The sequence below is a fragment of the Glycine soja genome, chromosome 4, assembly GCF_004193775.1.
Source record: "Glycine soja cultivar W05 chromosome 4, ASM419377v2, whole genome shotgun sequence".
In the NCBI taxonomy this organism is placed as follows: domain Eukaryota; kingdom Viridiplantae; phylum Streptophyta; class Magnoliopsida; order Fabales; family Fabaceae; genus Glycine; species Glycine soja.
Genome location: NC_041005.1, coordinates 4,431,611 through 4,445,215, shown reverse-complemented (window position 1 = coordinate 4,445,215; position 13,605 = coordinate 4,431,611). Strand labels below are relative to the sequence as shown.

Sequence of the window (13,605 nt, the reverse complement as noted above, 5' to 3'; positions counted from 1 at the left end):
TAATCCATAATCACAGGGACATGTTACTTTTACTTTTTGCATCAAAGATTCAAAGATGCGTGTTTAGTTTAGACTAATTTTTAAGAAAGGTTTATTAGGAACATTTTCATAAAATTATAATTAAATATGTTATTAATCGATGTAATTAGGATAATGCGCATCTTTAGTCCATAAAACTAAAGACTTTGTTTTCTAACGTATTGTTAGTATAAATTTTTTTATTATGAATAGACTTGAAATTACTACTATATGATTTTGAAGATGGTTATTATAAAATTAATAAAATAATTATATATAATGGTTTGTAGTTAAATGATAGTATAAAAAAATATTTAAATTGTCTAATGCATATGTAGTTTACCCAAAAATAAGTTATCTTATTCTGGTTTTTCATTTATAAAAATACATCACATGAGTACATTTTCATAAATGAAGGATTAAAAGGAGATTTTTTTTTAAAAGATACTACACCTAACACGTTCTTACAAACGATAAATCAAAAGGAGTCAGCTTATTTTTCAGACTAAAAACAAATATTATCCTATTTATAAAAATTAAAAATATATTTAAGTTATAAATTTATAATAATGAATCATGTTGATCATGTAGTAAATTGATTGGTTTAAAGGTAATGGAATTATGTTTGGTTTTTTAAGTAAGATCTTTAATTTTAGTTTTTTTTATGAATGAAAAAAATATACTTAGAAGAAGATATTACTTGAACTAAAATTAATAATCAATAAAGTTGGATAGTATTTTATGTTTAACTATGTTGCTTTTGTGATCCTATCCTATGGTCGAATGCAGGCGATGTATTCGTAATAAAAATTCTAACACCTAAGTTATGAAGCAACAAAGTAATGGTGCAACTATGTGGAGATGACAAATCTAAAATGGAGCATTGGTGGTATATATAAATGACAAGGGTGTGTTTGCATTGTAATTACATCCAATTAGACTCACGTTTAACTCAATACACATCTCAAATAGTTGTCTGTGCATTAAATTGCATAATTTTCTCATTCAACATGGTGGTTATCAATATTTTCTCTTCTATTTTTCTTTTACTGAACACATCCACTTTTCTATTTTTCACTTATTTCTTCACCATTTTTTCCTTTACCAAAGACTGTAAACCTTTATTTGGAAGATGGAACAAGCAAATATGAACGGGAGCAAGTAATAAAGTTATTCTTTCCCATTTTTAATATGGTTTGAAAAGAGAAAGATTTGACAAATAACATGAGACTCACTAAACTATTTTTAATTCTGTCACTTTTAGATGGAAAAGGGAAGAAAGCTGGTCCAATATACCAAAATGATCAAATTATCTCTATTTTCGTTTTTTTATTCATATCATTATATATATATATATATATATATATTATTTCACTTTTCTTTTAATCAAATAACCTACAAAATCCTTTTTTTAATTGATACACAAATGAATATGTATTACTTATTTAGAGATTTTTGCCATCAATTAATTAATCAAATCTTAGTTAGGTGACTGTTATTAGTCAAAATCAATTAAATCTATGATTTTTTTAATATTTACTTCATGTCGTGCTATGACTTCTTGAACTTGTCAACTTTGACCAAGATAATATTCAGTGATTGTAATTCAAAACTCATATGTCATATTTTCCTCTTATCAGGTGGCAAGTCTTTGATGCACGCTTGCTGAATTATTCAAGCTGCCCATGTGTTTGCTGCCTTCTCCATCATGGATTTCAAAAACAGAGATACGTACCAGAGTTTTTACTTTTTACCCTCCTCCCATGAATCTCTTCATTAGTTAATTTTTTAGAACGTGAAATATAAATGCACGAGTTTAATTAATTTTGGGTATTGTATTTTATTTCTTCCTCATTTTCATATATTTTTTTCCATGAGAAAAAATGACCCACAAAAAATATTTTTAAAAAATGTCATTTTGAAATGAGAAGTGAGAACATAGTACTGAATATAATTGAGGTGTAATATATAATTAGAAAGTCACATTTTCTTTCATATAAAATAAATATTTTGAAGAAAAAAAAGTTGATTGAATCAAATAACAGTAAATGTTTGAACAATTGAACTAAATAACCGAAAAACGTATTTTTTTAAAAAAAACATATTTCTATACATCAAAGAGATTGTTTCCCTCAAAATTTTGACAAAAAGGAAGAAGGAGACACAAAAAGCACAAGACATTGCCAGCATATCGTCCGTAGAGAATAATGATAAGAGGATTCTAGAGTTACATATTCCAGAATTGAAAATCCGTCATCATCATTAGTACAGTTCACAATGGAGGAACAATTTTGTAAATATAGCAAAACTAATCATGCATTTTGCTTTGTAAATTGGATCAGAAATCATCACCATCACCTCCCTGCAATACAACAACTATAATATATGTATCGAATCTTAGAAGGGGGACCGTGATTAAGGTTTAGAAACTGCTTTAGACAATTTAATATTCTTTTTGTCCTTTCTTTTTTTCGAGTGTAGTAGTTACCGTCGTACGTGGTAAATGAAGACTTTTTTTTAAAAAAAAATTCATAAATAACAGCCTTTCCTTTTTATTAAAAGACGTCACAAAGAATCGCTATATCATTTTATTAATTATAATGAAATCAATCTTTATTCGAATATTGACTTAATTACTTTTAATGTAAATGATATAGATCTCCATTTTTAAAACTGGATAAAGCATGACATCTCACTTGATCCTCAAGACTAATAGTTCATGACAAAAAATAAACAAACAATAACTAGAGTTGGGCTGGGACTGGGTGGGAGAGTTGAATATTCCACCACATCTTTTGATTTATTTCCTTACTTGGACTGCAGTAGAGATCTTCTTGCGTAACATATATAAATATAAATAAAATAAATAGTTTATATTATAAAAATGATCTATTGATATGGCTTTTTACCAGATAAATTTTATAAAATTCATTATGCATTTCATTAATTCAATATATAAATGAATCGTGCATCATGTGGATGTGTAAACTGGTTTTCCAATTAGTAAACAATTGATTTGGTTAACTAGAAATTTGGAGGATCCTCTTGGCATAGCTTTTGAGGCTACGACTAATTGTAGCCAAGGATGGTCGAGTGGATGGATTTCTATCCCAGCAAAGACATCGTCCCTTGATGGAAGGACAGGCCTTAGCTTGTTGCCCTCCGCAACTTCCATAGCAATCTAATAACATATATATTCAGAATATATATTACAACAAAATATGATTATAAGAAAATAAGAAAGAAAAATTAGTTGAGCTTATTTTATAAGTTAAAAAATCAAATATTCATCTTTGTTTTAGAAAAGTTGGATGGGAGAACTTCTTTAAAAGTTAAATGTAAAATTTATTTTGACTTAATTACGAAAGAAATTCAATTTTTTTTTTCTATTACAAGGACTCTTGAAGAAACTTATTCGATTAGTACTTTAACCTACAACCAAAATTTTGTGTGTCCAAAATTTTAGTTCCCTGTTTAATTGTGTGCTTTTAGTATAAAACCTTGTTCTTGTTTATTTGTCTTTCTTTATTATTGGTGGAATATGATTTACTTGTCATCTTAAAAGTTTAAGATAACATTGATAATTTTTTCAATCATGTTTATATTTCTACTTAATTATTGAATGTTTTACATATTTCTCATAAATAAAAACAATAATAAACTGTTATATATTAGACACTTTAATAGTTTTAATATAAACATTATATTAAGCTATGTGTTATCCTTAAAAAAATGAACATTAAAGAAAATAATAAAAGATAATGCTTCGTTTAGTTTTATTTTATTTTGAAAAAAAAAATTTAGCTTACCTCTTCTTTTTTTGATAAAAAAAAGTGATTATTTATTTAAACTTAAACTATCCTAAACATAGTAGTATTACACAAAAAAGAATCAACAAAACTAGTAATTCAAAGACAAATTGATGTAGTTACCTTGGCGGGACCGAATTCTGTCTCAATATAAGGATATTTTCCAATAAGTAGCTCGTTCAGTATAATTCCAAAACAACATTTTTCATTATACCATATACATGTATGTTCCTCTGGAAAAAATAAAAACAACATTAAGGACCTTAATTTCATTCATGACAATTAATAGGTTTAAATATCATTTTAGTTATGTAATTTAGTGTTTTTTGATTTTTTATCCTTACAATTTTTTTAAAATTATATTTATTTTATTTTTATTCCTTAAAAAATTTTAGATAGCACTTTAAACAATAAAAAAATATTATCTAAAAGTTATAAGAACTAAAATTTAAAAATAATTTTACAAAAAAACGGAAAATAAAAAATAATCAAAATAAAGGATTAAAAAATATTAATTCCAATCAATATAATAAATTCATCGAAAGATGCACTTATTAAGGTGGGTCAAAATATGTATTGTATTTGTCAAACTTGCCTGTTTCCAAGAAGATATTGTTGGGCTTGAAATTGCGATGAACCACTTTGGGTTTTTGCTCGTGGAGATACACATGGCTTGGGCTATTTCCAAGGCCCATGTGACTGTCTTTGAAGGGAGGAAGTGGCACGGTTCTGTTTTTGGGCCTCTTGCCCGGCCCATGTAGCCACTCCTCGGTAACTACCCATGCATGATGAGGAGGCTCGAAGCACGCACCCATGAGGTGAAGCACGAAACGGTGGCGTTGCCTTGAGAGGGTTTCGAGCTCCTGAGCCTAGAATACGACACCGTTTTCGTTTGTGCGGAAGAATGCAGCGGACATGCACTTCACCGCCACATCAAATCTATCCCATGCAGTGGCGGACCCATGTTACCTCACGGAACACTTGCAATTTTTTTAAAATTTATTAAATTTATAAATAAATTCTTATATTCTTATATTTTATTTCATTTATATTTATATAATTAAATCTACTGATTTTATTTTTAATAATTTATTTCCACTGATTTAAGGTCTTAATCCACCAATAACGCCATGTCCCTCTATGAATCTCGCCCGTGGTTCCCTGCCCTATCTTTTCTCCCAACTCAATCTGCCCATTAATTGCAGAACTTTAATTTCGTGTATATTCGTATCTATTTGACGTAAGCTCTTTCGAACTAATAAGCATTACTGAAATGTTAAAAATTACAAAATCATAAATGAAACCCGTTAAATAAAAGTAACCTTTATAAAATTGTGTAATTTTCCATAATTTTTGAGTAATACTGAAGAGTGTATTTAATGTGATAAAATGGAAATGGAAAGAGCATAGCAGCTAGCTAGTAACTACTGTTGGAATAAGTTTAAGGTAAAGTCTTACATGAATAAAAGTGAAAAAATTAAGTATGAGAGAATACTAATAAACCTAAATTTTAATATTTTGAATTAAAATATAATGTTAATTTTTTTTATGTGATTATTCAAGAATGGTAGCAAATGCGGGAACAAGAACAATGTGATTTTAAAGAGTGCTTTAGTCATAATCATGCACTTTCGTTGTTAACTGCACGCCCAAGTACACGCGCCAATCTTGACGGACTTTGCCTTGTGTTGCTTACCCACAAGATTCAAGCTAAGAAATTAAAATTACAACAAATGTCACACTTATATCATATATTTCCATCCATTCATTATTTATATCAATTGATGAGATAACTTTTTAGAATAGTATAATAATAGTAATAATAATAATAATAATAATAATAATAATAATAATAATAATAATAATAATAATAATAATAATAATAATGTTGCCTATAAATTTCCGGCTGGACAAATTGTTTTGTTTGTCCATATTATGGCATGGAAATGTTGCCTACAAATTTCGACCTTCGCAAAACGGCAAGGGACGGTGAGAAACAATTTTGCGGAGTTTTTTCAGAACCAAGAAGATAGGTATAACATAAACCAAATATTGATTAAATCATTATTATAGTCAAATTTTTGTTTCATACCCAGACGATTGATTCGAATTTTTCGAAAACAAACATATCAAAAGCGGCAACAATAAATATCTTCCTAGGATGTAGGAGTTAGATTTCTTAAGGGTGTTTGCTGTTAAGCTTTCAAAAAAACTATTCTGTATCTAAAAGACATATGTGATGCATGTAATGATTGGATAGCAATACTGATGGCTGTTGAATCTTCATTTTGTTTATCATATGTCCCTATTAGAAGATTTGAGAATAAACCACCCTCCTCTTTTATTTTAAAGTATCACACTTTCTCCTAAATAGTCAATAAAATAAACAAATTATATAAATAATCATTTAAGTATCTATATTAGAAATCATACTAATTAGTCTTTGAACGTTAGTAAATTATATCAATATATCGACCAAATTGACAGATAATACTTTGTATAGTTTCATTATTTTAAGAAAGAAAAACTAATACTTGAGAGATCATATTAATAATTTATTCAAGTTTAGAACCATTTTTTAGGTATATGCATAGAGTCATTTCTATACACAATGAAGACTAGAATATAATTTCCTAATAAGAAATTTTTTACGTGAAAATTGAGTATTGCGTTACCTAACTGTATCCAATACTTGCTAATTTCACCAATTTTTTTAATTAGGAAATAATATTCTACCTTTAGAACCACTGTTTAACATAACAAAACCAACTTTCATTGTGTATCTATTCCATATACAAGATTCCTTTAGATAGAATACACATTAGAAATTTGTTTCCATCGAACGAGAATATTTTTGTAGAAAAAAATTTTGAGATTCAAACTTAGAAAAAGAAAAGGGATGAGAAGAAATGGGGCTAAGTATAATTATACATTGGGTCGGCCCTGTTTCTTTTACTTAAATCTTGCTCCAAGTTTTGAAAGGCCCATTAGAGTTCTTGCTGTTTTTTGAGCCTTTTTTCTATTTCTATTATTATTATTATTTTATCTTCCAATTTCACAGCATGAATTATATACACTATACAGAATAGTTTAGCAGCATAAGTTCACCAAAATATATAGCAGCATTATTTGACTTTTGTAGTTTATCTGTAGCTGCCGAATCAATTCAGTTTAAGTTGGCTTAGATAGTCCAAACTCTAACCGAAGGGCTGCATATAAAATATATATGTGGGTTTAGGGATTCATGAGTACGAGGGAAGGGAATAATTATGATTATAACTAAGTATTTTAGCGTAACAACTGAGTCAATCTAGATACCCACAACGACAATTAAATTCAAAAAGGATTCTGATGCCGTAAAATAACATCATGTGGATCGTCTAGCTGAAGAGTAGTTTCTGCATAATTATTTAATGATAATATAATACTATACTACTCTTTAGTATATGCAAACACTCACAAACGAACGGGTATATTTTTCTTTGGATAATGATGACTTAATACATCATTTTTAGGTGTTGGGGTAAAAAGAAAAGAAAAATAAAAAAGAAATAAAATAAATAAATAAATATTATAAAAAAAAAAGAGAAAAAGGAAGATGGTAAAAAAGGAAAAATACGTGATATGATAAGAATAGTCTATTTCTAATTGTCCATTTTGTACTTATAAATAAGTTGTTCCTGTTAAAAAAATACATAATTCTTATTCTCTTTAAAATTTTATATATATTTTTCTTTTTTATTCTTTTATCTGCTTTTCTACTTCGGATTATATTTCATTTAACACGATAATCATTATCCTTTTTCATTTTAAAAAAACACTTAGTCTTTTGGACGAGCCAGCAAAAATTTGTTCCAATCGTCATTGCTCGGCTACTTCTCCAACTCACCACTGTACGGAATCTTTAACCAGAGAAAATGATAGCAACTATCCCTACTCATTTTTTTAATCCTCCGAGAGAGTTTAGAAAGCCTTTTCCTACTATTTTTGCTCTAATTTTCAATTAAAAACCGTAAAATAGTGCATTAAAAATTTACGTAAGCACTTCTCTACCTGCAATTCCTGAATAATTTAGTTATACATCCCCCATCTGCTAATTGAACAGGTAAATATTAGTTTTAAATGATATGTGATCATGCTGAAATTTTGACTAGAGAATAGAGATTCTTTTTATGTGGGTCTTCCTACCTTTTGCAACCATATGCATGCTCGTCACGTAGTAATCTTAATTATATGCTTTATTTGAGTAGGCTATTATTAGGTCTACTAACTAACAATCAACCCTACGTTGCAGTGGTTCGCTTTTTAATGTTTACGAATAATTAGTAGTATTATTTATTTAAGACAAATATAAAGTAGAAATATTTTTATAAGTAGACAAAAAATTACGCTATTTATAATATTTATATATATATATTTTATAATAATAATTTTTAAATTTTTTTAATTAATATCCTAATAATACTAATTAACAACATCTTTTTTTTTTGAAAAAAATGTAAATTATATTAAACTTAAAATGATACAACAATAGCCGCTAGAGAAAATTAAGAATATGTTTTATTTAACACTTTCTTAGTTTCTTACAGGGCTAATATTTTTCTCTCTACCATATTATTTTATCCCACATTTTATGTACTTTATCTTTTTATTGCCTCTTCTATTGTATATTTCATTGTTCAAAAAATTATGTGCACATAATTTGTCTTCAGAATAAAATTTTCGTTATCGATCATGATCCAACGGCTCTATAATTACTCGAGAATTGCTCTGCACATGGGTTTTTAGGACTCTTATTAATTTATTTTAGCTAGGACACCCACAAAGTGTGTAGGTAAAACGAAGTAATATTGATTTTGCAATTAAAATATGCGGTCAAGTTAAGTAAATTTATTTTAACTATCTCTACGTATAATTTTATTTTCTATTTTAAGTTTTTTAAACTATTCTAAACTGTTAATATTCTCTTGTTTAATTTTTAGTAAAAATAATTTAATAGTTTACGACTTATATTTGTTGAACAAATCCTAAAAGTGTAGCTAATAATTAGCACACATAAAGATCATACATAAAAATTACAAGAGCTTTTTAACTAATTCACATAAATTAAAAAGTGAGTTAATTTAATTATTGACGTTAAAATTCTTAATAATTTGTGTTATTTTTAAAAAATAACCCTTAAAATCATTAAGATTCCTCATCCCACTCTTTTCGTTAAGTTGCTTTTCACTTAAATAATTAGTAACTAATGTGTAGCTAGTCATCTTTCCCCATCCTCAAGAAGAGAGAAAGAGATTGGCTAAAACATTGCCATTCAAAAAAATTACTGGCTAAGAAAAAAAATACAATGCAAGAGACCATTTCAAAATAGTTTTATAAAAAATGACAAACAAAATTTTCAAAATATTCCTATATAAAGGGACAAAGGTATTATTTAACAACCACATAATTAATGTTTATGTTTTAATAACAGTCGCACACAAAAAAAAAAAACTAAAAGAAAGAAATGTAGAATGATTTTCAAGTTTCATTTGGAATATTATTTAGAATCAAGGGAAAAATTTATTTAAGTTATATAAAATAAAACATATGTATTTCATAATTAGATGCATTTTGATTAGAATTTAATTTCTATATATTGAAATTATCTTTAAAGTAATTGTTATTAAATTTTAAAATTTTATTATATGTAATAATTTGTGTTTTGATGATATATAGTGTCTTGTCAATAATAGAGTATTTATTCTTTTAATCATTTTTGTAAGTTGTACCATTAAAGTTTTGTAAGTTGTACCATTAAAGTGACTTCTAAAATATGTTATCATTTTTTTAATTGTAAAAATTTTAAAATAAAAAGAAAAGATTGTCAAATTAAAAGTAATAGCAGTCAAGTTATTACTATAAACCAAAAATCATATAAGAACAGTACAATGTAAATAGTGTTATACCATGCAGAAAACTTTGTTGCTTGTTAAGTACAAGGAACCCATATATGGCTGGCTATTGACCAGTGTCCTGTCCTGTGCGGCTGTGAATAATCAGCATCTTAACTTAACACCCCACAACAATAATTGCTTACTTTACCGCGCATCAGTGACTTGGATTTGCTTTCAACACATCATTATAAGCAGAGTTTGCATTGTACTATGTACCAACAAGTGCTCAAAACAAAGGACAAAACTAACTGCACTCCTTTTTTTGCCACCAAAAAATAACAACTCGCCACAATCAACCCATAAGACCCCATTAAAGCACAACATTTAAAATTTAAAAAGAAAACTTAAACAAAATGTTGTTGCTGTCATTTGTAGTATTTTTGAATGGTAGCGCAACCTGCAAGTAACGGGGGGCCAATACAAAATACGAATTCCAGAGAGGATGAAAGAAATAAAGAAAATTAAGAAAGCATAAGCTTTAGTATTCACTTTCTCTATTCCCATGGGCGAACAAGATCTGCCTTTCCCTTTACCATCACACCCCTCGCCTCATTTTGCTTGTGATTACGATCTCGAATCTTTCGTTTTCCTCTTCCTCTTTTTTATTAGTATTTTCTTCTTTGATCACACCCCTCCTTCCTCCACCTACTCTGTCAGTATCTATGTGTGTGAGTGTTTGGTCATGATCAAGAAATATTAGCTCACATCCCCACCTCTCTCCTTTTAGAAAACCAAGTACCCTATTCGCTTTTCTAAATCACGCAGCTACTGTGCTTTTTATCATATATTCATATTCTAGTTCACTCAAAAACATTCTGTGACAGATACATTCAGCCACGCATTCCTAGATACGTACTTATACAAAGGAAAAAAAGTTACTGTATCTAGCACGGGATGTGCCCGCGCCGAGTGAGCCTATAGCTAGACTCAGTTCACACCGCCACAAAATTAAGCACTAATACAATTACTAACCAGGAAAAAAGTTACAATGTTTACGTTTGGTATTTGATCCAGACACTCACCAATGACAAACACAAATTAGAAAACGACTAATTTTGGTTTCTAATTCGCAATACCCACAATCATCTCAAGCAAATAACGGTTTCTAATTTATATTTGGTATCCGAATCAAACCATTTAGTGCGTGTTTAGCTTTTCCTAAGAGAATTGATTATGAATTTATAATTGATATTAGATCAATTTTTATATTTATAGTTTTATATTGTAGAAGATTTTAAAATTAATTCCAAATCCAAGATTGATTCTAAATTGAAATAAGTTTGAGTAACTCTTGTGTTGAATAAAAAAAATTATACTAAATTTTACTGTTAACTTAAAATTCTATAATATAAACATCCAAGCCGTATCATTTTAATTTTAATCAAAATCAATCTTATAAAATTAATTTCATTGAAAATTAATTTTTTCAACGTTCATTCATCCGAACACACGCTTAATTATTATACTGCTTTCTAATAAATAAATAAAAATTCACATTTTTGGGTTGGAAAACGCTGCCTTAATTCGTCTCCCAATCTTGCATAGAAAAAAAGTTATCAAGATGAAACAAAATGATTATATAAAACTAGTATATAATCTGCATGTAATTTATCATCATAGGCTTCTAATGAAGAGAGAGAAGTAGTACATTATATGAGGCCATTAGCAATGGCGCGATTAGTAGAAACATAAGTTGTCTCGTAAACGGGAAGCTCATCACCATACCTATCATTTCCCATCACCGCTAGGTGATCAAGCTCGAACAGATCCGAACTTGAACAACTCGATGCATCATCATCATCTTCCACATCCAAATTAGTAAAATCGCTCTTCTTCTGGCTTCGATGGTACTCTTTCAAGAACTCTCTAGCAGCCTCCTCCACGCGCCTACTCCTATCCACGACCCTTAATTCTTCATCTTCTTGGTTCTTCTTGCGCCCAATTTTCCACGCGGTTGGCACGGACACTTCCGTTACGCGAGTGTCCTCTTCATACAAACACTTATGCCCACACGCTCGAGAATCCTCGCCCACGATCACACTCACGGGGTAGAAACGCACCGTTCGCTTAACCCCGTCACGCAATTTGTCCTTAGAGGAAGTCGAAGCCTTGCTCAAACAAGACCGCGAGAACGAGGAAGCGGAGGAACACGTGGAGTCCTGTCCCGACTTGGTGGAAGCTTTGGCGTCGTCGTCGTAGGTTTTGGTTTTCTTAACGCTGCCCCCTGTCGCGAACAGAGAGTTAAGAAAATTACTTAACTTACCCCCCGGTGAGATGGGCTGCTTCACCTTCTTCAGGTTGGTGTAAATCTTCAATGCCCTCGATTCTGACTTTATTAAACCCACTTCGTTGCTCGCTGACGTCACCACTGGCTTCGGCCTCGACGGCGCAAAGCACGAAACTCGTGATTTCGACCTCATTCCGTACAAGGATTCCGTGTCAGAGGAGGACAATAAACCAGAACTAGAATCCGAGGAACTCGAAGTTGAACTGAAGAACATAACCTCCTGGTCATGCTCGTGATTATGATGATGATGCCAACGCGATTTTCCCTCCGTTTGTGTTTTCCATTGACTTCCAGCCTTTTCGCTTTCTTTCCATTTCTCGAGCAAACAAGCGCGGGGAATGCTGGCAGCCGTTATCTCTTCTTCTTCTTCTTCTTCTTCTTCTTCTTCGACGAAGACTCTGTTCTGTTGCTTCGCCATTGTTTCGTTGTAGAGCTTCATGTCGTTGCCCTCGTCGATGGAACGGTAGATTTGATCGAGTAGAATGGAAGAGAAGGAGGGTTTTTTAGCGTGGTTTTGGAACCTGAGCCTTTGTTGTTCTCTCTTTGTTGTGTACATGTTGGGCGTGTAATAAAATTGAAACAGCACGGGTGAAAGGGAATGATGAGAGATAGGAGGGTGAGAAACAGGGGAATAAAGTGTAAGTGTGGTGGGGTAGGGGTTTGTTTTAGGTGTGGGAAATATAGGAAGGTTCAAAAGCTGCCATGGAAGCTAAGTTGCCTAAATATGTTGTTGTGTTATGAAAGGGGTATGATTGAAGAAGGGGAAGAGGGGTGTGTAGATAGAAAGATGATTTGCTTGCGTTGAAAGCTTTGTGGCAGTGAAAAAACAAACGTGAACAGGGTAATTGATTCCTTGTCTAGAGATAGAGAAAGAGAGTTAGAATGAAGGAGAAGGGAACAGTGTGAGGGACTTTATAAAGGTCTCAGTCACGCGCGTGCACCACTTAGCCATTCCTTTTTTCCTCTCATCAGCTATAAATTCGAATTTGTAGCCGTTGATCAAGTTTTGGAAATGCAGGGTGCGGTCAAGTATTCAATAGTTTCGTTACGCCCTCTCATTCAAAGGGCCCACGTGTCAAAATGGGGATTTTTTTTCGATTAATTAGAGCGAGGATTTTCATTTTTATTATTGAATTATTGAAAGCATCTCGACGCTGTCACTTGAAGAATTGTTTATTTTTAAGATACTGTTACTCATTTAAAATTAAGCTTTCATTATTTTTATAATGATTATTCATAAATAAAAAAAATATTTTCTTGTCATTTAAAGAAGTAATTTAATAATTATTTAAAATGATATCATTCAAACAAAATATGATATTATAGGAATCAATTAATATAAGATAGAAAAATTCAAAATAAATTTTACTTAAATTACCCCTTAAAGATGTAAAGATGCTGCTAGAGGCGGAATTTGTTTTGAATGTAGACAAATATGGTTCGGTTATTAAATTCCATTCCACGGATTGGGCGCTCTGGAATATTATTTCATTCAACTGGTCAGGGTGACTTTAATTTTATAATTTCTTGATTTGGTAAGGTCTACAATGTTTCA

The 13,605-nt window shown here is 30.2% G+C and overlaps 1 protein-coding gene across 1 annotated transcript; it reads right to left on the bottom strand.

The window, feature by feature from the left end:
• Positions 1–11,325: 11,325 nt before the first annotated feature.
• Positions 11,326–13,006, bottom strand: LOC114408852 (protein BIG GRAIN 1-like A). Its single transcript, XM_028372036.1, has one exon. The coding sequence runs from the start codon at positions 12,604–12,606 to the stop codon at positions 11,413–11,415; it is 1,194 nt and encodes a 397-aa protein (XP_028227837.1). The 5' UTR covers positions 12,607–13,006; the 3' UTR covers positions 11,326–11,412.
• Positions 13,007–13,605: the final 599 nt, after the last annotated feature.

What these genes read in the sequence shown, in the direction of transcription:
- LOC114408852 (XM_028372036.1), bottom strand. Translation starts at nt 12,606, where the DNA reads ATGTACACAACAAAGAGAGAACAACAAAGGCTCAGGTTCCAAAACCAC.